This window comes from Pipistrellus hanaki (genome assembly GCF_964339955.1).
Source record: "Pipistrellus hanaki genome assembly, chromosome: 4".
Classification (NCBI taxonomy): domain Eukaryota; kingdom Metazoa; phylum Chordata; class Mammalia; order Chiroptera; family Vespertilionidae; genus Pipistrellus; species Pipistrellus hanaki.
Window position 1 is genome coordinate 42496516 of NC_140506.1, and position 25432 is coordinate 42521947.

At 33.5% G+C, this 25432-nt stretch overlaps 2 protein-coding genes across 4 annotated transcripts in view; one reads left to right on the top strand and one right to left on the bottom strand.

Moving 5' to 3' along the window:
• RASA1 (RAS p21 protein activator 1) overlaps positions 1-25432 on the top strand; it is an 82027-nt gene that overhangs the window by 55640 nt on the left and 955 nt on the right. The window contains exons 12-25 of the mRNA XM_084882021.1: positions 2204-2291; positions 4757-4834; positions 6315-6472; positions 6975-7051; positions 7868-8040; positions 8330-8489; positions 9406-9548; positions 11628-11743; positions 12403-12489; positions 16193-16260; positions 17330-17418; positions 18888-18965; positions 21217-21351; positions 22189-25413. Coding sequence (XP_084738147.1) covers positions 2204-2291; positions 4757-4834; positions 6315-6472; positions 6975-7051; positions 7868-8040; positions 8330-8489; positions 9406-9548; positions 11628-11743; positions 12403-12489; positions 16193-16260; positions 17330-17418; positions 18888-18965; positions 21217-21351; positions 22189-22272 — 1534 coding nt within the window. The 3' untranslated portion in view covers positions 22273-25413. The remainder of the gene's footprint in view (positions 1-2203; positions 2292-4756; positions 4835-6314; positions 6473-6974; positions 7052-7867; positions 8041-8329; positions 8490-9405; positions 9549-11627; positions 11744-12402; positions 12490-16192; positions 16261-17329; positions 17419-18887; positions 18966-21216; positions 21352-22188; positions 25414-25432) is intronic.
• The window catches only part of CCNH (cyclin H), a 29856-nt gene continuing 27264 nt past the window's right edge, over positions 22841-25432 (bottom strand). For 2 of the 3 annotated variants that reach the window (XM_084882026.1, XM_084882027.1), the window contains exon 9: positions 25054-25217. In XM_084882026.1, coding sequence (XP_084738152.1) covers positions 25179-25217 — 39 coding nt within the window. In that variant the 3' untranslated portion in view covers positions 25054-25178. Of the gene's footprint in view, positions 24341-25053; positions 25218-25432 lie in introns of those variants that run through there. The other variant, XM_084882025.1, reaches the window with a different exon arrangement.

Sequence of the window (25432 nt, forward strand, 5' to 3'; positions counted from 1 at the left end):
CCTGTAGTCTGCACTGGGTTTCCTTGACAACCCAACATTGACTGCTATGTCTGCAGGCATAGTGACCTCCACCGGTGGAGGCCTGGAGAGAAACAGAGGCATGGCTGTTGACCAGGCCTGGAAAGAAAGAGTCAAGTGCTGATCAACAGCAGCCACAGAGGCTACAGGTCAGACCCTGCTTCTCTCTTTGGGCCTCTCTCCAGGCCTGATTGGCAGCCCCTAGGTAGTTGGTTCTGGGTCACTATGCCTGCAGACATAGCAGTCAATGTTGGGTTGCCAAGGAAACCCAGTGCAGACTACAGGACTGACTGGTTTACTGGGCCTAATCCGGCAGTTGGACATCGCTCAAGGGGTCCCAGGTTGGAGAGAGTGCAGGCTGGGCTGAGGGAAACCCCTCACCCCCCCATGCACAAATTACCTGCACCGGGCCTCTAGTATAAAAATAATTGTTTCAGTAGAATATCTCAGATTTGATAATAAAACATTTTTATTATCCTAATTTCTTATATTTTTTTGTTTAAATATATTTTATTGATTTTGTACAGAGAGGAAGGGAGAGAGATAGAGAGCTAGAAACATCGATGAGAGAGTGTCATGGATCAGCTGCCTCTTGCACACCCCTACTGGGGATGTGCCCACAACCAAGGTACATGCCCTTGACCGGAATCGAACTCAGGTCCCTTCAGTCCCCAAGCCGATGCTCTATCCATTGAGCCAAACCGGTTTCGGCTATTATCCTAATTTCAATGTTTAGAAAAATATATAAAATGTAAAACTAAATCCTGAACATCACAAGGCAAATTCAGCTCAATTACATCTAGTTTTTTTTTTGCTCAAGTATAAGAGCCTTTCTTTACCTTCCATCATTTGTATTATCAGTATCCCATTTTAGAATCTCTTTAGATATATTTACCATTTTTATTACTTTCTATTATGATTAATAAAACACAAAGTAATTAAAACAAAGTGTTTTTTAGCCACTTGTTTTTCTGCTGCAGGATGTCATTTCTCGTAGGCAAATCTAGTTTTATCCTAATTAAATTTGTAAATAAGACCTAGTGCATCTTTGGGAGCAAAAATTAATATAAGACACTGTCTTATTTTCGGGGAAACGGGGTATATAGATGTTGACTTATTGATCTTAATTCTTTAAGATTCATATTATTCAAATTATAACTATTATTAGTGAACATTTTAAATCTCACTTTTCCAATATTTACCACTGAAATATTTTTACATAGAGCCTAATAAAATCCATGCTGTTTTAGTTGCATGTTTTTAGTTTTATGGGAAGAAATGGGATCAGTATACCACTGTCCTGTTTGATAACAAAGTATATAAGCTATCTAAAGCAGCGATCACCAATCTTTTGAACCTCACAGACAACTGGTTGGTGCACAAATTCATGCATGGGTAGGGTTCCTCAGCCTGGTCAGCATTCGGGGCCTAGTGGGGCCATCTCATCCAGTCCCTATTGGGGTCGATGGGGGCCAGCCAACTGGGTGGAGGGACTGTAGGAGGTTGGCTGAATGTGGAAAAGACATAAACTATTTGATAATGTATTTACATGTTAAGTTAATTATAGTACAGTGCATACTACAGCTGGGCACAAACCAGTATTTACTGTAATCCATTGTTAGGTCATTTAATTTTCAGAATAAGCATATCTATGAGTAGATGATGATTCCATTTTACAAGGTGAGGAAAACTGTCAGTTGTAAAAGATTTGAAAGTACATAAATTATAAATAAGAAAATGAAAATTAACTCATCCACTGAGAGAGAACCAGTAAGAACACTTTTGGTCTACAAATATGTTTATAGCCTTTTTCCAGTACAGGTAAAGGTATATTTTATATCATCCTGAAGTAGTGAGTTTAGTAACATTTTATTTACTTTTTTTTGGAATAGCTATGTGCAATTCTGACATTTCTGCTTCAATTCCTAAGTTTTCTATTTCTAATGTCCTTTAAAATTTATACAGTAGCTTAAATTTTTTTTAATGAAAGATTAATTAAAAAATTTCTGTCTTAAAAAGTGCAACTGACATTTTCTTTTTAGTAATGATATGGTACAATGGAGAATTTCTCTAAATTAAGAATTATGTTTATTTTATATAAATTATTTAATATATTGTGATTTTTTTAAAAAAGCTTAAGCTAGTAATACTTGCTTCCTAATAACTTTTTTGTTTGTATTTAAAGGCCAAACTGTTTTCAGATAGTAGTTCAGCACTTTAGTGAAGAACATTACATCTTTTACTTTGCAGGCGAAACTCCAGAACAAGCAGAGGTAAGTTAATTGTTTCTTCAGTGTAAACACTTGTTTTTTTTTTAAATTTATTTTTCAGTTACATTTAACATACAGTATTAAATTAATACAGGTGTGTGTGTGTGTGTGTGTGTGCGCGCGCATGCGCGCGCGCATGTGAGTGTGTGTGTATATATATATATAGAGAGAGAGAGAGAGAGAGAGATTAGGAATGTATATACTTCACAAGCCTTTGTTTTGTGATAAAAAGGATGTTTGAAATGTAATCATCTTTTTATTTTAAAGAATGAGAACTTTCAAATACAAAACTTTTTTTAAAAAAAAAGAAACGCAGAAAAACACAGTGAAGGGTTATTAGGAATGAAAACTCCATTTTAAATAGATCTTTAAATATTCTGTGATGTTGAATCCAACTGAGAATGCTCATTTAAAATCCTCTCTGCAGAAATGTTATAGATATTCTCAGTACAATCAAAAGGCAAGCCAGTTAGTTTTGCTCCTAAGTGTTATTTTTCACTGAATTCCATATCCAAAAATAGAAGTTCGGTCTTAAGAAAGAAAACTATTTTAGGAGTTTTCTGTAAGTCTTAACTATAATCTTTCTTTCTGGACTAGCCAATGATCTATGTTTAATGCCCTTCTAAAAAACTTTATTAAATTTTAAGTAATACTTGAATAATGTTTTTTAAAACTCTCCTTTTACGATATTTTGAGTTCTTTGAATCATATTTCCTGGTTTTTAGTGTTATTTTGTGGAAATATGGCTGTATTTCTGCTTATATTCTATGGGAGGAACTTGAAAGTGGTTAAGAAGTCAAAGAAAGCAACTACTTTGTAAGCAACTTTATTGCAAATAGAAGGTAATTTGCCAACATTGGATTTGAGGCAGATGCTGTGTATCCTTTAATAGTTTATGAAAATATCCATTAATAAATTCTGAAAATACCTTTGACTCTAGAATAAACTTGATGAATGAACCATTGTTTTATGATTCATAATCAAGTCATAGTTCAAATTTTTGCAAGATATCTGAAATACTCAGCATATAACACAAAAACATTGTGTGTGTGTATATATATATATGTGTGTGTATATGTGTGTGTATATATACACATATACATGTGTGTGTGTATATATATATATATATATATATATATATATACAATACACACATATACATATACATACGTGTGTGTGTGTGTGTGTATAATCTCCCTAAATTTTTATTAAATGTAGATGAAAAAGTCGGGCTCAAAACATTTGGTAACTTTTTTTAAATGTTAGAAATTGAATTGGGAAAGAAATATGAACTCCACTATCCCATCTCCTAGTTATTTTACCATGTCCTCTTTCTAAATAGAGATGTGTTACATACCTTGATATTTCAGTATGTTTTACATGTCTCACCAAGCTGTATGAATAGAACATTTTCTTACTGCATTTCTATATATTCTTTCTATATTCTGTATTTCCAAATACTAGAGTCCAAAATATCAGTGCTATTTCCAATTTTCATTACTTTGGTGGCTCTCTTTTGGTTACTCTCTTCTATTTTTAAAAAATTGATTTCAGAGAGGAAGGGAGAGATAGAGATAGAAACATCAGTGATGAGAGAAAAACATTGGTCGGCTGCCTCCTGCATGCCCCACACTAAGGATCAATCCTGTAACCCGGGCATATGCCCTGACTAGAAATCAAACTGTGACTTCCTGGTTCATAGGTAAACTCTCAACTACTGCTGGGCCTCTCTTCTATTCCTAAAAGCTGTAATTATTTATTTGATCTTAATTTGCTCAATTATCAAGATGTTCTCTAAACATTGACAAAGTTCAGGTTCATTGAAATAGTCTACAAATTGAAGAAATAATTGAGTAAAAACAATGGTATATAAAGCTTTCTAAAAACATGTACTCCAAAGTAAAATATTTAGATTTATTTTTGATAAATGTAAAATTTCTCCTTTTTCCAGAGCACTAGATGGGTTAAACATTTTTAAAGGTAGCTATAATTAATTTGGATATTAGGCTGACCATTTTTAAATCTAAGGTTATATTTCAAACACATATATAATTCAGATATCCTTATATATTTCTACTTATTTCATAGTCCATAAAATTAATCATTACATTATCCACTGGTTTTGCAGTCAGCCCTCCTTTCATAAAATACACAAGTTAATTTTGCTTTAGGTATCTCAAGTGTAACAGTTTACCTATTCAAAAAAAAAAATTTTTTTTTTTGCTAATTAATGACCCCTTATTTGTACTCTTAACATTAATTTAGAAAATCTATAGAAACACAAGTTTTTCAGAATTAAACTTTTTAAATCATTGTTTTACTTTATTGGGGTACAAATATATTACAGTACTGTGAGTTTAAAATGGCAATCTCAAGAAGGAAAGAATATTAAGAAAACAAATTGATGATTGGAAATTAAATAAGATATACTACCGTATATTTCTTTGAACTGCTGTTATTTCTTATAGGATTGGATGAAAGGTCTGCAGGCATTTTGCAATTTACGGAAAAGTAGTCCAGGGACATCTAATAAACGCTTGCGTCAGGTGAAACTTAATTTTCTTTGATTTGTGATTCACATTTTGTTTTATCACTTTGTTCTTTATTTTTATTACAGTATGAACTGTTTTGGTCAGTATTTGATATACTTTATAAAGTTCTTAAGATAAATTAATCTTGTCAGGCATTTTAAAGCTCCCACTTGCTTCAGTAGCTGGAGAAATAATTATTTCTTTACAAAAGAGAATGTTGCATATATAATGGGATCTTTTAAATACGTTATCAAGGCTGTTTGTTTTTTTCCCTCCACTCAAAACAATACCAAACCAACAGTAACAGAAACTATTCTGTTGGGCACTTTTCTTTTTTTCCCCTTAAAAATGCCTATTTCAAAAATGAGGAACTAAAAGTACTTACTGAAAAGATCTTCTTACTTGAATTACTAATCCCAATAATATTTTAGGTTTTTCATTTTATAGGAATTATTTTTGAAATGTTATTTCATAACTCTTTGGTAGTATCCTATACTATCTTACTTGAAACATTAACATGTCCTGTGTATTCATTCATATAGAGTTAGGATAGGCTCTTCTTTTAAAGTGTATAAAGTCAACTTTATATCCTCCATTTCCTTTGCTTTTTTCTTCATAGTTATCCCTAGATAATTGGCAAAATATCAAGAAATTTTAACAGTATTTATTGATCGAAGTGACTCTTGTTTTATTTGTAGAAATTTTCCAATAAGCTTGATGATTTGAACATATTGTTCTATTGGAAATGGATGTTAATATTTAATTACTATTTTATATTCCTTGGAACAACAGACTGACTCCCCAAGGAAATTTATACACATAATCACTATGTGCTCTCAAAATATATTTTAACATTTTGTAAGCAATAGAAAAGCATGTTGAATTTTTATATGCTGCCTTGTATGAAATTTTAGCCATGAAATGATCACTTATTGGTATAATATGCTATAGCTAATAGCTCTTGAACCCTCCTTATGCTTTACACATATTGAATGTTTACAGCAACTTGCAGTGCAAACTTTGTTTTAATTTTATGTCTGAGGAAGGTGAGGCTCAGAGAAGCGACTTGCCCAAGGCAGGTAATAGGTGGCAGGAGGGAAAATAAGACCTGATACTAGAAGGTATTTGGTCTAAGTATTGGCATCAAAACTAACAAATAACTATTCTTTTTTTGGATCTATATCCTTTTCTATAGAATGAAAAGGTAGAATCTTGTTTTAAAAATATTTTAAAGCTGTGGAATTCTTTTAGAAATTAAATCTTTCAGATGAGCATTATATAACAAATAGGATTTTGATTTGAGTTGTGACAGTTTACTTAATAAAGAATCCTCTTCTTTTCTTTGAACCATGGTTTTATATTAAAAGGTCTACTCCATTATTTCTGCAAGAATATAATTGGAATAATTTATAAAACAAAATTACAGTTATAGTAACTGATTTTGAAACTGCATAATTTTTGAAATCTGGTGTAACAATTTTTGTGCTTTCTTTAGGTCAGCAGTCTTGTTTTACATATTGAAGAAGCCCATAAACTCCCAATAAAACATTTTACTAATCCATATTGCAACATCTACCTGAACAGTGTCCAGGTAGCAAAAACTCATGCAAGGGAAGGCCAAAACCCTGTATGGTCAGAAGAGTTTGTCTTTGAGTAAGTCTTGTTTTATCATTACATTAAATCATTTTCTTTTATCATACTGTATTTTCATTCCTTTTTTTTTTTTTTGGTCTCTATAAACTATCAGAACAGGGCACCAAGTCCAGTCATTTTACTACTACTTTCAGCCACCACCCTCTCTCCCCCGCCCCCAACACATACTTTTTTTTTTTTTTTTTTTTTTAAGTAATGTGCTATGTCCTTTGTTTTCCACCTTGTAGTTAACATGAATTAGCATTACTGACAAGTCCTAAAGCATTACTAAAATGTTTATGAAGGTTTCCAGGTTTTACCTGAGGAGGTTAAAGATGGTAGGGAAAGTGTAATTTGCTGGTCTATATGCCAAGCAATCAGACATTTTGAATCTAGTTGTAAATCTAACACATTCAAGTTGTTTAGTAGTAAACTAGGAGCCTTATTGGATTCTAGAAATAAAGGAATTAGATAACTTAATGCCAGGGCACTTTGTTAATTCTTTTTCTTCTTGCTCTTTTAGTGATCTTCCTCCTGACATCAACAGATTTGAAATAACTCTTAGTAATAAAACAAAGAAAAGTAAAGATCCTGATATCTGTAAGTTGATACAGAAACTTCTTTCTAAACTAAAAGACAAACATATTTTGTGTACTTTAAAAATCCATAATATAATGTAATCAAAAATGGAAATTAAAAATAAAATAGAAGTACAAATAATATAATTTGAGGTAGTTTTTTTTTGTACTTCTAAAAGTTATTGATATGACTAAATTATATATACTCTAAACTGAAGCCTTTAAGATTAAATTACATATCTATTCACCCTCCCCTTCCTAGTGAGTATGAGGTACAAGAAAACAGTAAAAGTGGTCATCTTTGTTGTTCTTCCCCTATCCCTTCTTATCCTTTTGAGGTTTTCCTTATTTCCTATACTTTGCAAGTAAGTGGAAAAACACTCTTAATTTTTTTTTTTTTTTCTTTAAACACGAGTGTACTATTCGTTCACCTTTTCCCGGCCTAATGCTGAAACAGGTGTCAGTGGGATTTAGCAATTCACAGATCTGTGAATTAGGTTAATATCTTCTTAAAAGTCATGTTTAGAGAAAGAAGTGCTTTGTGTTAACAGATAGGTCCAAGCCTGAATCTTTCTCTATAAAATGTCTACTCTGTATTTCCCTAATCATGTCTATATCCTAAACCTCTACCTATTACAGAGTTTCGCACATAATAGACATTCACTAAATTAATGAAATAAATATTTACTACTGAATTTTGTGATCTCACTGAAAACTTCTTTAATAAAAAACATTTAACTCTGTAGAGAAGGCAAAATATCAGAATAATATACGTGTGTGACTAATTTATAGTGTCATCTTTTTAGACAGTAATCATTTGATGTTTTTTCTATCAAAGTATTTATGCGCTGCCAGTTGAGCCGGTTACAGAAAGGGCATGCCACAGATGAATGGTTTTTGCTCAGCTCCCATATACCATTAAAAGGTATTGAACCAGGATCCTTGCGTGTCCGGGCACGATATTCTATGGAAAAAATCATGCCTGAAGAAGAATACAATGAATTTAAAGAGGTATTAAGTTATTTACCAGTCTACTTATTTTTTATGGCATTAACAGAAATATTTAACATTTAGTTTAGTGGCACACTGACAGACAAAAGAGGGTTGAACACCCTTTTGGTAGTATGGGGTTGGTCTTAGGAGACAAAAATATGTAGGCTACAAACTTATTATTTTTAAAATAAATTTATTCAATATTATGTATTTATAAATATAAAAACATAAAAGAACATATTTTGTTAATCTTACTGCGAATGCTTAATGCTCTACTTTCAACAATCTTCCTTGATATCATTTTTAGCTTATACTGCAAAAGGACCTTCATGTAGTCTATGCTTTATCACATGTGTGTGGACAGGACCGAACACTACTGGCTAGCATCCTACTGAGGATTTTCCTTCATGAAAAGCTTGAATCATTGTTGCTATGTACACTAAATGACAGAGAAATAAGCATGGAAGGTATAGTATGGATGTGTTAATGTAATACTTTTAAAAGTTTGGTCAATAATTGGATTTTAAACAGCAAGTATATGTGGGTTCTGTGATAGAATATTAAAGTTAAATCATCTTGCAAAATAAATTATTGTTTTTTTCTTTATTAAAAATTAGAATGCCAGTTCTGATTCTTGTGCTGGCTAATATGGGTGGTTGGTATTTTAATACAAGTTTCTGTCATGACAAATTAGTATTAGAAGTCAAAAGAAAGCAACTTGTGTCCAGATCAATGACTTCTAGTGTTTTATTAAGAACAGTGTGATATACATACCATGTTCTTTTAATTATTAATTTATTGCACAGAAATTGGTTATGAGCTGAATTTTATTTCTAGATCCTACAGGTTAGTAGTTCCCGGGCACTATAGCTAGGCACACAGTGCTTGGTAACAGCTTACAAATATGTCAGAGTAATCATTTCTAGCCAGCACTTTGACTCAGTGACAGTGTTTGCTGCTATGTTCCCCCAAATAAACTGTAATAATATACAGATGTGTCAGGAAAGATCAAGTGGTAATATGTATTTTATACTGGCAATATTTGTGTTTTTTAGAATTTTATTTAAATCTTTAGTAGCCACGTTTTAGGCTAATACATTCATTTATTTGGGGATTTTATGTTAACTAGTCTAAACCTTTTTTTTGGTATAAACATGATAGTACTAATCCTTTCTCCTGTTTATGAACTAATGCAATAATAGATATAAGCTTTTTGAAGACTTAAGTGTATAGAAACATATACTCAGTATTTTAATGCTGAATGGAAATAAGCATACTTAAATGGTTAAAATTGTTAAGATAAAAATGAATTTATTTAAATGCCAGTTGGTTCACATTATTAGTACAGTTATTTACAGATAACCTTTTAATATATTTATGTAGATGAAGCCACTACCTTATTTCGAGCCACAACACTTGCAAGCACCTTGATGGAGCAGTATATGAAGGCCACTGCTACACAATTTGTCCATCATGCTTTGAAAGATTCCATTTTAAAGATAATGGAAAGCAAGCAATCTTGCGAGGTATGACAAAGAGAATATTCTAATAGGTAATGAATTATAGTTAAGCTAGAGGCTTGATGCACGAATTCATGCACCAGTGGGGTCCCTCGGCCTGCCCTGTAGGATCCGGTAAAAATCAGCTCTCCAACATCCCCCAAGGGGTCTTGGATTGTGAGAGGTCACAGGCCGGGCTGAGGACCCCACGGGTGCATGATTGGGGCCAGGGAGGTTGGCCAGCCATGGATGGGCTCCAGAGTGTGTCCAGCCTGTCTCACTCAGTCCCGATCAGCCTGACCTCAGCAGCAAGCTAAACTACCTGTCGGAGTGTCTGCCCCCTGGTGGTCAATGCACATCACAGTGAGCAGTTGAGCAGCTTTAGCATATCATTAGCATATTATACTTTGACGGTTGAATGGATGACCGGACACAGCATATTAGGCCTTTTATTTATTTATTTATTTTTTTAATATAAAATTACATTTTAAGGAATTATATTACCTTCCTAAAATTATCAGAGCAGTTATACCTGTTGAAATATTATATTTGGAAAATGTTTTGTATAATAGATTAATTTTTCTTAAAGATGGCTTTATTTGAGGATTAAAACCTCATATTGCACCAGAAATTCATTAGAGTACTTTATTATTTCTCCTAGTATACTGATAAATATATGCTACTTTCAGAAGGTGGGAGTATTAATTTGGTGCTAAGATGGAAACTTAAGTTCTATTGTATAACATAGTTAAATTCTATGTAGCTCATCATAACAACATTTAGATTTGTCCTTAAAGCATTTTTTGGGGGTGTGAGGTAGTATGAGATAATCCTCACAAAAGAAAAAAAAAAGGGCTTCAGTGCAAATTCTTAGTAAATCGTGGGAGAGAAAGAGTGGTATCTTACTTATGGCTATTCTCTCATTTTATTCTGAAGGTAGAGCAACTATAGAAGATACTAAATATATTTTAACTCTAATAAAATAAGAAATTTCTTTGACAATGTACACTGAGAGCATGTTAATTCTGCATTAAGTGGTCAATTTTTACTAACTAGAGAATTAGTGTTGAAAACCTGGGATAACACCACAGATGGTCTAACTAGTAAGGATATAGGAATTCAGCAAATCTGCAGTGTCTGGTAGCTGGATCCAGACTGGGGAATTTAGACATCTCTAGAGAAATGTACTCCATTCAGTTTAGATCAGGACACTTACATTTCAGGGAAAAGTTTTGAGAAAGGTTCATGATTTTGCTCCAGGCATTTGGTATTTTCTAGTCATAAATAAGTCTTATCCTATTCAGAAAATACATTTTTTCCCCTTAAATAAATAGAATTAAGATAGACATTACAATAACAGTTTGGTGATCTTTCATCCTATTTAAATATTCCCGTATATTTGTGACTATGTGACCACTAAAACGGTTTTTGTTGTTGGTGGTGCTTTTTTATTTTTTGTCTTTTAGAAAGTCTGACCCAATTTTATGTGAGTGTAAAAATCTATGGTAAAAACTGGTTAATGAACAGAAGAGAACTTTAATACTGGCATTGATTCCAAAGCAACTGAAAGCTGTTGAATAGCTTGCTCTTCAATTCAGTACAGTCGAACCTGCAACAACCTGGATGGGGAGGGTTAGGGGCCCTCTCCAACTCCCACTCCTGGTGGTCAGAAATCCACATAGAACTCATGATTCCCTCAAAACTTAGTTTTCCTTCTGTGTCACTGGGGGATTGGTCCCAGAATCTGTGGATGTGCAAGTTTATCATATAAAATGGCAGAGATCAGTGCATACAGTTGGTCCTTTGCATTCAGACTTCCAACCACAGACCAAAAAGTAAAGGTATTTATTGAAAAAAGTCCTCGTATAAGTGGACCTGTACAGTTGAAACCAATGTTTAAGGGTCAACTGTAATTGGGAATTAATGGTAACAAACCCAAGGAGTTCCATAGCATACACTACTTAAAAATTCCCATTTATACCTCCCCCCAAAAGGCTAATACAGATGGAAAAAATAGAGAACCTTGAAAAGAACTGTTTGATTACCTTGATTCTTTGTGTTTATCATTGCCAAGATGCATTTATATTGATTTATTCCTTCTCTTAGTTAAGTCCATCAAAATTAGAAAAAAATGAAGATGTGAACACTAATTTAGCACACCTATTGAACATACTTTCAGAGCTTGTGGAGAAAATATTCATGGCTTCAGAAATACTTCCACCGTAAGTGGTGAATTTTAATTTGACAAGAAATTGTGTATCTGCATATTGAAAAATTTGTATTTCTAAAATGTACACTTTTCCACTGTCATGATAGTTAAGATACTTTGAAAAAGTCAGGGGGTTTAATCTTTACAAAATGAATTGTGTTTAAGGAAGAAGACTGACTTGAAGAAACGTGTGAAGTATTTACATTAAATCAAATCATGCTTTATGCAAGCCCATGTCTGATTTATATAGTGACTTGGGGGATGAATAGAGGTATAGTCTTAGATTTGAGGAAATGATAAAAGACAGATCTCTATCCAGTCTGCTTAATAGCTTCCGTGTTAACTCAGTCAGGTAGAAGTTGTTAAAAAGCCAACATCTTCCCAGAACCCGAACTCATTAGTTTCCTCTGTATCCTTATCCCAATACTTTTTTCATGCTTTTCATAAATATAGAATAATCTAAATATGGTAAGATTTCTTCCAAAGCAAATGTAAAATAATTGGTTAAATGAATCAAGTGTGAAAACTTGATTCTCTATTACTTTGAACCAAGTACATTTTTTGGGGAAAATGTCAGTTGCATTAAAATGTTATATATTTGGTAAATTAGGTATAATGAGATCAGTATTTTCACTTGCTTTCTGTATTGAGATGATTGTGTTATTTTGGCAGGACACTGAGATATATTTATGGGTGTTTACAGAAATCTGTTCAGCACAAGTGGCCTACAAATACCACCATGAGAACAAGAGTTGTTAGGTAAGGCTAAGCAGTTCATTTAATACATCACTGTATATGGTACACACTGAGAGTCAAGAGGATAATTGTGAAAATTTGAAGACTGACAGTACACAGTGTACAATTCAAAACCTTTTTCTTTTATTTTTATTCTGAGCCCTGTTGAATATTTTCTGAGTTCAGATGGCTCCTAAACAAACTTTAAGTGTTGGGGTGTTTTGGAAGTTACTATGATTACTGAGATAACTTTTGCATTTTCTAAAAACCTAAACATTCATTTATAGTCAATTAACTATTTGAGATTTTTATTTTATAGGATGAGGTCAAATAATCAACAAAATCTGTATCTAACTTTATAGTACTCTTAAAACACACACACATACATACATATCTATAGATAAAGGGAGGAGGAAGGAAAGAGAAACAGATTAATTTGGTGCTAAGAAAAGCAATAATTGAGCCATTTTAAAGTAATAGTTTTATAATAGTTTGTGACCATGGGCTAATCTACAATGCAGTAATTAGGAGAAATTGCAAAGTTGGTAGCTAAGAAAGAACTAAAGACTAAACTTCTATGACCCAATCTAAGATTGTATTTAAAAAAAATATATATGTATTTTTTATTGATTTCAGAGGGGAAGGGTAGAGAGATGGAAACATGATGGAAGAGAGTAATTGACCAAATACTTCCTATATGTCCCTTACTGGAGATTGAGCCCACAACGTAGGCATGTGCCCTGACCAGGAATGGAACTGTGAGACCTGGTTCATAGGTTAATGCTCAACCACTGAGCACACAGGCCGGGCCCCAATTTAATTTAACCCTTTGCACTCCGAACCATTCTGGACATTGGCTACCAGCTACTCCACGCTACTTTGCGGCGGACACGTGCGTTGAATTAACTCAATTCCCCGTAATCACTAATAAACTGCAATGGCCCCAGAGCGGGGACATCTGAGTGATATGCTAGAATTCCGATGTCCCCTGAGAGGGGACAGCGGAGTGCAAAGGGTTAATATTCTGAATACTATTGCAGGCTTTTTGTAAAGTACATCCCAATCCATTCAAGCCAATAGGGAACTTAGTGATAAAGCATCAGAGAATGTAGTAGTCTAACAATGATAGAATTAATTTAGAATATACTAGGTATATTGCCAGTCATGTTATGCCCCTTAAAAATATTATCCAACCACTAAAAAACAAAACCCATAACATAGTTTTGAAAATGTGTGTTAATCTGGCTTCCAGCCTAAATTTTGTAGAGGCTTCTACTCTTTTTAGGTAAAAATCTTAGAATCATATGACAAAAATATTTAAAAATTATAGATTCTGTAATTCTTGGCTTTAGTAGTGATTGAGAATAAAAATAATTATAAGCACATTCTGCACAGCTATATGTGTGATGTAAATTAACACTTCTATAATCTGTAAGTTTCAAACAAGTGTATTTGTTAAGCAGGCACAGCAGGAAATTCTGCTGTGCACTGTTTGCCACTATTGGATGTTTTAAGGGGCATTTATGCCCAAGGTGACGATTTCTGCCCCTAATAAGCTTTAAAATGTATATGTAGGTACCTAGTATCCCCTTAAAACAGAAAGTAGATTTGCACATTGAAAGTCTTTTATGGTGTGATGTTGCCTCTAACACTTAAGTATCAAAGTATATTCAAATAGAATCTGTACAAGATTCTTCATAAATTTAAAATAAACCCAAATTTAGCCAAAACCGGTTTGGCTCAGTGGTGGAGCGTCAGTCTGCAGACTGAAGAAGGGTCCTAGGTTCGATTCTGGTCGGGGGCATGTACGTTGGTTGCGGGCACATCCCCGGTGGGAGGTGTGCAAGGAGCAGCTGGTTGATGTTTCTCTCTCATCGACGTTTCTAGCTTTCTATCTCTCTCCCTTCCTCTCTCTTCCTCTCTGTAAAAAATCAATAAAAAAATAAAATAAATAAATAAATAAATAAATAAATAAATAAACAAACAAACCCAAATTTAAAGACTTAATCATTGTTGTCATATATTCTAATTGCAACTATATATTCACTTTCTAAGAGTCCAAAATTAGCAAAGTGTCATATTTTGGAAGGTACATGCTGAGATTTGAGTTATCTACTCTAGCAGAGAATAGATATGGTATTGATGAGTTTAGTCTCTAGAAGGAATTTTATCAACTATCCTCCTATATAATAAAAGGCTAATATAGACTGAACGCCAGAACGACCTGTTTCTATGATGCGCACTGACCACCCAATGCAGGAGCTGCCCCCTTGGAGGTCACTGTGCCCCCCGGGGGAAGCGCCGCTTAGGCAGAAGCTGGGCTCACAGCTGGCGAGCGAGGCAGCAGTGGTGGGAGCCTCTCCTTCGGCAGCAGTAGGACATTCCCCAAGGGCTCCTGAACTGTGATAGGGCGCAAGCCAGGCTAAGGGGATTCTCCCCTCCACCCCCACAGATTTTGTGCATCAGGCCTCTAGTTTTGGTAATAAGGCTTGTCTTTATAAGAGGCAAGTAAGAGGTCACTTGTTAATGTGTATTACTCTTAACATATACTCTATCAGTAACTGAAGATGGCAGGTTAGGAAAAAGCTAAATAAGTTTGCAGTTTTACATAATGTTCTCTAAGAATAAGATTAACAGGTAAAACCATATATGACAATGTTGTTAAGCATGTTTTTTAACATAACTTTTTAGTTTTACTGTTACTTTGTAATTTGAGAATGTATTTTTTAACTTGAGAAACCTTGTTTTTTTCTTTATGGCCATAAAAGCTTTTTAGCATTGTATTATATATATATTTTAATTTATCATGGAGTCACCTTTTCCCTAGTATAATGGATTCTTATTTTTATACTAGAGGCTGGGTGCACAAAATTTGTGCACGGGAGGTGGGGGGGAGGGGGGAGTGCCCTCAGCCCAGCCTGCACACTTTTTAATCTGGGACCCCTCAAGGGATGTCTGACTGCCCCTGGGCCTAAATGGGCAGTTGGACATCCCTCTCACAATCCAGGACTGCTGGCTCCCAACCGCTTGCCTGTCTGCCTGATTGCTCCTAACTGCTTCTGCCTGCCAGCCTGATCACCCCCTAACCACTCCTCTGCTGGCCCGATTGCCCCTAACTGCCCTCCCCTGCAGGCCTGGTCCCTCCCAAATGTCCTCCCCTGCTGGTCAAGTTGTGTTGGAGTGATGGTCAGTTTGCATATTACCTCTTTATTAGATAGGAAGACATCAACAAAATCAGGAGAATGAATTTGACTTATATCAGACTTTACTGGGTTGTTCTGTTTAAATACAGAAAGAAAATTGAGAGAATGTAAGTTTAGGAACTTTCAGAACTACCCTGTTTCCCTGAAAATAAGACATTAAATTTTTACATTAAATTTTTCTCCCAAAGTTGCGCGAGGTCTTATTTTCTGGGAAACACGGTATGTATCCATAAAAAGACTTGTGCTCCTATAATTTTTCCAGAAACTCTTAGTTTTTAAGGACACTGCTTTCTCAAATTAAGATAGTAAGTACTATACATATAATTTAAATCTGCCCAAAATAAAATTCCAAATTTGGGAAAAGTATGTTTAAGAAGATATAGAAGTTCTTAAAATAAGGGTCTTTGAGCTATTTTCTTAAAGCTCTGTTTGTGGTTTCCTGTATTACTTCAAAGTTCATGGTTCTATGAGTATTAAAAAATAGTAGTTTTCTAAAAAAATAAAAATATTTTTATTTTTTTCAGTGGTTTTGTTTTCCTTCGACTTATCTGTCCTGCCATCCTGAATCCACGGATGTTTAACATCATTTCAGGTAATCAATTTTTGATACCTTTTGAAATTAAAAAATTAGAAAAAAACTTTTGTTTTATTTAATGAGGTTACATGGTTTCTATTTACCTTTCCTTGCCATTTTGCTTCTTTTACCCTTCCTTCTCACCTAATGAAGCCAGAGATGGCATAATTAGATATTACTCCTTTTTTCCCATTTCTACTGTATCTCAAACTCTTATTACAGTGCCTTTTTCCTATCTGCATCTTGTCCTTTTCATGTTGGGGAGAAAAGCTTTCTGTGTGCTACAGTTGCAGTAGTACTCTGTGAATACTTAAAGTGGCTCTTTAGAGATTTTCATTAAGAATTTCTTATCACCACTTATATAAAAAATGGTTAAATCTATAGCCTATTAAAATTTAAGGGTTTAGAATTCTTTTGGAGAGATTTATTTATTTGAATGCTGGCCTATGAACCACTAGCAATACTATCTATAGTTTATTAGCTTGAGATACAGAGTAAAATAAAAAATCAGGCACTCTAAAGTTTTTACACTTAAATAATTATCTTCTTTCAGGGCTTATATTCCATAAAGAATTGTTCCCTGACTAATATTTAACGTATTTTAATAGTTTATGAAATTGCATGTTTTTCTCTTAAAAAATAAGAACAGAGGTTATCCCAGACTGAGCTTTAAAGTGAATTATATGGTCAGTGGGGGGTTGGAGTGGAGAATTGCTCAGAGTGCATATCGCTAATCTAAGTGGGTTGAAATTAGCTTTGTGAATTGTCACAGAGGTTGTATAGAATGATAGGTTTTTTGTTTGTTTATTTTAAGAAAATAAAGCTTTGACGTATTCTGATACATTCTCAGTTGGGAATTGCTGAGTTGCAAAACTAGAAGCACTGATAAGTGCATTCAATATTTTTCCCTTTTACTCAAGTTCTTTTGAATTGTAAAGGTTATATATTTTCAAAAAAATTTGAGTTCTGAATGGGAGAACATTAGTATTTTAACATGAAAGAAATATTAATGTTCTAAATTTATAATGGTAATACCTGGGAGTACTTTCGGAGTTGGTCTCATTAGCTGTGCCCAATTCTCTTACAGATTCCCCATCTCCTATTGCTGCAAGAACACTGATATTAGTGGCTAAGTCTGTACAGAATTTAGCTAATCTTGTGGAATTTGGAGCTAAGGTATAAACATTTTTATTCTTTAAAATATCATTCATGAATGAAACTTTGACATGATAAAATCATAAAATATAGCTTAAGTAAATTTACAATAATGGGAAGTTCATAAAGAGAATTTATATTTTTGTTGGTATGTTATTTTAAAAAATGTTTTGTTTAGGTTTTACATTGTAAATAATGGAATTTTTAAGACCACTATTCTAGCCATTATAGAAAACTATATCTTCAATTTTCAGTATTGAAAATTATATCTTCAGCCAGCATGTTAAATGCATGCCAATCAATCTTTAAAAATTTATTTCACAATAAACATTTCACTATAAATTTTAAAACCCCCATGTGTGATCCCACAACTGAAGACTGTTAACCCTTTGCACTCCGCTGTCCCCTCTCACGGGACATCGGAATTCTAGCATATCACTCGGATGTCCCCTCTCAGGGGACATTGCAGTTTATTAGTGATTACGGGGAATTGAGTTAATTCAACGCACGTGTCTGCCGCAAAGTAGCGTGGAGTAGCTGGTAGCCAATGTCCAGAATGGTTCGGAGTGCAAAGGGTTAATATCATGATAAGAATATCACCTGCTGTCATCATAATGTAACAAACTTGCTGTACCTGGAAATATTTAAGTTTTATTGTGCTTAATGATTATTTAGTATGCCATCATATAGACAGATGTTAAATAGTTCTCTATTGGCTATTTCGATGGCTTCCAATTTATCACTACCATAAATATTGCTGTAACAAGTGTCTTTATATGTTTTCTTTCCAAACTCATCTGGTTATTATGTTAAACTAACTTTGGAATAAGATTACAAGACATTATGTTCCCCACAGCCTTGATGAAAAATAGGCATAACGCTACTTTGGTGTTTCATTACTCATAGAGAAATTCAATGATTTTTCATGTTTATTTCTTGGAATTGATGAGGTCTTTATCTCATCTCCTTATTGAACTTACTGATTTTAAAAGCAGTTGTATTAATACTAACCTTCTCCTATTTTATAACATAGCATATAAGATTTTAGTATAAAGAGCAGTTTATATGTCTGGCTTAGTTTTTGGATTTATCTAACTCATATATATTTTCCTATTATAGTCCTTTGCACACTTTAATTCCCTATATTTTCTGCTAGATTCTACCCTTAGGGTTGGACCCATGTTTGTCTTGGTGCTTGGCAAATAGTTTCTTAGTTATTTTTGAATGAATTACATATGAGCAATTTGTATCTGCTAGGCTATATGCTCTGATGTATTCTCATTCCAGAATTTATTTTTTTTTATTAAAAAATTCCAGTTCTTTAGTATAGCTGTTTGCTTATATTAGAATGAAAATATTGTCAATGTGAACATGTATTGCTATTGATAATACATATTTTAAAGAATTCTTATTACATGTATGTTTTTATTATATAGATCAGATGTTTGTTTTTGATGCATATAGTAAGCTTTTTATGTTTATATTTTTAGGAGCCCTATATGGAAGGAGTCAATCCTTTCATCAAAAGTAATAAACATCGTATGATCACGTTTTTAGATAAACTTGGGGTATGTATACAACTTTTTCAATACTTTGAGACCTATAGTTAATATAGCTGAGTTAACTCATTTTAGCAAAGAACTTTTAAAAAGGTTTTCTATCCAGAACTTAAAAAAACCAAACTGCATATTTTTGTTTACCTTCTTAAACTAAATGTTTTAGACTAAGCATACATTATTGGGGCTTTTGGATTTGTGTCATTTTCTAGTTTTTCTTTCATTATTCTATTAGCTGTTTCACCTTACTATTGTGACATTCTTTTGCTACTTTTTGCTATTGTGTGGAATTTGAAATAAGTAAATAGACTGGAGATTGAATATTTTTGTGGCTTTCTAGGAATAGGAATAATATCCATGAACTTGGAGTTATACTTCAGTTAGTAGGACTACCTATACTTTACTTGGGCCTTCATAAATAGTAATTATGAAATTAAGAAGGGGGGTTTTAAAGAAAATTTCTAAGACCCTGGATTTCTTATTCTTAGTACAATTTAAATAGTTATAAATTTTCAGATAGACTCAATTAAAAATCAAATAAATGTATTTGCTATTCAGTTCATATATATAGAAATCAGAAAGGAAACATATATATGTGAATTTAGACATGTTATTAGGGAATGCTACAGTAGGAGAGTGAGGTACCCATGTTCTGCCTTAATGCATTTAAATTCAGTTAAAAACACAAAACAACCACTATACTACTATGTAGTCAAACCTATCAGGACTGCTTATGGGCCTCTAGTTTGCAATTTCAGGTATAAGAAAAATACTGTACAAATAATGTTAAGGAGCAAATGCTGTGTCCATCATGTTTCCATATGTGAACTCCTGTGAAGTTTTGAAAAAACTAGTTTCTAAAAAATCTAGTTGGTGATTGAAAAATAGTGAACAACAAATAGTGAACAACTAAAGTTTTTCCAATATTTAAGGCTAGCTCATTTTATCGTAAGCCACATTTCTACGTTTTCAGATTCATGGTTGGAACTCCGCATTTTCCATAACAGTAAATATCTACAGTTCAGCTTTCTCTATCACTCTCCTAGTAATGCCACGTGTAGTTTAGCCTTTCAAACTGCTTAGAATCCCAGTGTTCTAACACACTTCCATTCCTTTTCTTCCTGAATAAATCAAATTTAACTTTCAAGACTCACCTCAAACCTCAAATCTCTCCTTCAGGAAGGCTCTGCTGAGCCCTAAAAACGTGAAATTTCTTTTGCTTCTTAAGTAGTTTTTGCATGTCTGTGATATATAATTCTGTTTAATTCTTAGTCATATCAACTAGACTGTAAGCTCTCTGAGGGCAAATACTAGTGTTTTTCATTACTGAGTCTTTTAATAAATAAAGATGAATTATTCTAATTCTCTACAATATAGTAAACATTGTTTTGCACTATTTAGGGAATGTATAGCAAATATTGTCACAATTTTGAGGCTCAAAATAACATCAGTATTTAGTGTTAATAAAGTACTGTCAATGTCCGTCCTATAGTGACTGTTAATTATGGTACTTCAGATAAGGTTTGTAAAGTTAACACTGATCATGTTCACACATTAGCAAATGTTTTAGGAGTAATCCATAGATAACTATAGGCTTGATAAATTTAGACAAAATATGGTGTCTTAATGAGATTCAGTCTGAAAGAGTAGAGGAATTTTAAGTTTAGGTTACATTTAATCCAGATTAGCAACCAAAACTTACATTTTTGGTTATGTGTTCCACATTTAAAAAAACAAACAAACTCTATAAAGTTCACGAAACCCGTTTATTTAGAATAGTAATCACAGTGTTCGGCCATGCTGTGGAAGAAAGTGGTTTTGATGTGAATACCAAGATCACAAAATCTATGTTTAGCGGAATTAGCACTGAATACATTCCTATAAGTCCTTAGAGTTTTAAAAGAATATTATATTATGTGTTAATTCAATTATAACCAATTAGGATCTTTTCAAAAGAAAATTTAAGATTTAGCCGAAACCGGTTTGGCTCAGTGGTAGAGCATCGGTCTGCAGGGTACCAGGTTCGATTCCGGTCAAGGGCATGTACCGTGCATTAGTTGTGGGCACATCCCAGGTAGGGGGTGTGCAAGAGGCAGCTGGTCGATGTTTCTCTCTAGTGGACGTTTCTAGCTCTCAGTCTCTCTCTCCCTTCCTCTCTGTAAAAAATCAATAAAATATTATTTATATACATACACACACATATATATACATAAGAAAATTTAAGATTTATATTTCTAAGTGCAATTTTGTAATTTCCTTAAAGGATGTACCTGAACTTCCGGACACTACAGAGCATTCTAGAACTGACCTGTCCCGTGATTTAGCAGCATTGCATGAGATTTGTGTGGCCCATTCAGATGAACTGAGAACGCTCAGTAATGAGCGTGGTGCACAGCAGGTAGGTTATGCCAGTCTTCATTAACAATGCTTCAATAGCAGTTATGATTCTCTGAGGTAATAAGTAGCTGAGTTATGGTCGACATTTTTATCAGTTATACTTACATTTTAAAGAATGAACCATAATCCTCGTAAGATTCTCAGATAATAATAGGCTCAGAGTATGTATTTTTGATACTGCAAAATGTCAAATCTTGCTGTTTTTATATAAATTGTTAGCTCTACAGAAAAAAAATGATACATACACTTAAATGGCATGTGAGGAAATGAGTTAATAAGTCAGCAGTGATGTGCCTTTTTCTCACACACACAGAATTATTCAGGAAGTTTGATAAAAATATTTCAAGCTCCAGAAATTCTAGAGTTGGATTTCTAATAAGCTCTTCCAGATTAGGTCACTACATTGGCCAGCCATTTGCCAGTGACCATACAGATAGGACTGAGTTTTCTTTAATCTGAGATTCTAAAACCAAGTTTAGGCCCTTAATGAGCCAGATTATTATCTTTTTATTATCTTAATCACTTTAGAAACTTGGGTAGAGTATGTACCATGGGCCTAAAATGAAAAAGTATCACCTTTATGTGATCTTATTGGGCTTATATCATTTATAAACCTGTGTTCTGGACTAAGATATGAGAATGCCACATGAATTTATAGTCACTTTAGTGTACAAAAATTCTAACTTAACTGATCATAAATATTATGATCAAATCTGTCCTTCAGAAATTTTCACAAAGTTTATGATTTTAATAGAATAATACTATGGCTTTTTTTCAAATCTAGGTTTTCCTGAATGAGCTTTCACTCACTAATTTCATATTGTTTTTCCTTGTCTAGCATGTACTGAAAAAGCTTCTGGCTATAACAGAACTGCTTCAACAAAAACAAAACCAGTATACAAAAACCAATGATGTCAGGTAGCAGCCTTCACCCAAGTGTCTGCATGGATTCAGCATGGTAATTCACATCAGTATGTCTCTTTTGCTCTTGCCAAAAAATAGCACACCTTTCCACATTCCAGTGATGTGTGAGCTATGCAAACAAAACCCTAGATTCTGCTGGTGAATAACTGTACCGGCAGCTTTGTAAGCTATCTGTGCAGGATATTTGCACTTTTTCCACATATGGAATCAATCTTTACCAACCTCTGAGCCTTGGTGTACAGATCACCTTTCATACAACAAATGACTGTATCTTGAACTTTGAGAATATATTTTCAATACATCCAATTGCCAAAGTTTTGCTGTCTCTTGGGAAAAAAACTATGAAATCAACTGACAAGAAAAAGCATTCTGTCAATGAGTATAACTGGATTGCATACGGTTCTTTTTGTAACTTCTTCCTGATTAGGAATACGACCGTTTGACTGTTATTTGTTACAGTTTCCAGAATTTGCCATTATAATAGGAACAACCTTTGCTGTATACTTTTTTAAAATACTGTGCTACTTCTCTTGCTAAAACTGTTGAAAGAAAATATATAGATGGAATATTGACTCATCAGCTTTATTTTTTAAACATACCACTTATTTGTTCAAACTGTATTTAGATCTCATGCTTTTGTTAAATGTTTACAACAGTAAATAGTTTAAATTCAATAAATATTGGTCATTGTACTGATCGATGCATGTTACCCAAACATTTTAGACTACCAATTTTTTTTGTTTAAAAAAAAACCTAGAATGCTTTTTGTTGAAAGTATTCATTAATTCCAAATTGATTATGCAAACAACCTCATCAGTCACTTAACAGCTATCCATCTTTGAACTTCTGACTACTTGTTGTATCTGCTGGGTATTTAGTTTGACTGTATAGTTTTATTTGCTTCTGTATGTATTTTTGTGAAGTATTCACAAGGGTTAAGTTAAAATAAAACCAAGGGATATAACTGATTACTTCTGTCTAAATACAGGTAAGCATTTAATTTCATTTTCTTGTTTAGAAACAGTTCACATTTAGTATTAGAGCAAGGTCCAAAGGGAAGATGAACCTTCAGGTCATCTTTTTGGCTAATGATCTCTTTAGAAGGATCAGATTAGTTCATTCACTCCTATAATTATTTAGGGAAGAGGTATGCAGCAGTGTATCAAAAGTGGATGAGACAGGAACCAAGGGGGATTAAGAATATAATTTTGCACACTAAAGAAATTTTCTATAAAGGCCTATATTCCATGAGCAAAACTTTAAAATATAGGAAAAAACGAAGTGTTAAATAATTGAGGGTTTCAAAGAAAGATTGCTGTGGAGGTAGCTATAATCACGTTTGAACAATGATGGCAAAAAACTCAGCATACCCTGTACTATACCTTTTATTAATGTCAATTCAATTCCACTTTTTCTCTGTATTATATTACTTTCAAGCTCTCCCTCCCTCTTGCTTTTCAGCTGGGTCACCACAGTAGTATCCAATTTGGTTCCCTCCTAGTCTCTTAAGCTAGAATAGGAAACTTGTTATTTACCTTTGCAGGCCTTGCAGTAACTAGCTGGTCAATGATGAAATAAAACCTCAAAAACTGGGTAGGAAAATTTGAAATAATTGTGGACCTTGCTTTGGTGCCAAAGTTTAGTGACCTAAACAAGAGAAACAAGGTAAGAACAGCTTGCAATTCTGGCTAGAGCCTAGCAGCACTGGTACTTAACCTGGCTGACTGTCAATTTAGGTTCCTCCACTCCACTTTTGTCAAGTCACACTTCATGAATTTTATTCCTCTCATTCAATGAGGTCACTAAAAATAAACCAAAAAAGCTCATACCTAAAATGAAAGGAATTATTAAAAAGGACACATATGCAGTAAATATTGTGTTCAAATACTAAGATGTAATTAAAATGGTACCTACACTCCTATGGAAAGCAGCCATGGATGCATTGACAGTGAGTAAAGGTATGTATCCATAAAACAGATTCAGGGCAGTTGAGTTTCTCAATTCCTTCAACCCAGTTTTCCAGAAGAAATTTGACAAATATCCATAATTTGATTCCAACTTAGAAACTGAATAGTAAGATTACAGTTAATAATTAAACAAATGCTATTAATAACATTTATTGAACACTTAGTATATAGAGGCATTATTTTTCCCTGGGGAAAAAACAGGCACAGAGCTTTAGTAATTTGCCCAAAGTGGAGGTAGCCATGATTCACACCAAAGTAATTTGGTGCTACAGTCTACATTTATATCTACTTCTTTCTATTTAAAATACATTTCTTGAATAATACACTTAATCTGAAAAATTTATAGTAACTAACACATTTATTTGGCACTCTAACAGGTTAATTATAAAACTGAACATACAATTTGCTACTACCCAACCTTTAGGTTTTTAATCTAGACAACTACTAAATATTGCCTATTTGATTTCTTTTTAAGAAACTCATTTGGAGATGTTTTCAGCTAAATAATTGAGGAAAACAAATACCTGGGTTCACTAGCTTTCATACATTTTATAGTTAAGTGGTAACATACAAATAGCTAAGTATATCAGGATGGCATTTAACAAACCACATATAATGGTGCCTTTTTTCAAAAGGGATGTTTATTGCATTTTGTTTAAAACAACATAGGCAAGTAATTTACAGCTTTGGTTACCATAGGAAGACTAATTTGATTTTTAGTAATGGGGGTTGGGGGGATTATCCAAACCAGGTGCTACTCTGGGTCCTTTGAACATCTTATTTCACATAAAGCTAACCCTGAAAGGAGAAACTTTCAAATAAAAAGTTTACTGTATTTTGATGCTTTCACATTATTTCATTTTTAAAGAAATTTAAATGCCAGATAAGCTTCATCCTTCTGTTGATTTGTTAGCATTGACAAATCAATTTCAAATGGTTAGAGAGAATCTACCAGGTCATCATCAGTCCATTCTTCCTAAGAAGGAAAGAAGATGTAATAAGGATAACGTTACATTGAAACATTAACCAGTATTGTTTACCTCCTTGCCTCCCTCTAGGAAAACGTTCTTTTAATATGCTGATTACAGAAGGTAGATAAACCAGGAATATTTATAGTTGTTTATAGGCAAGGTCCCACAAACTACTCCGATGATAGGACAAATATTATAGTTGTGACCTTCTGCCTCTGAT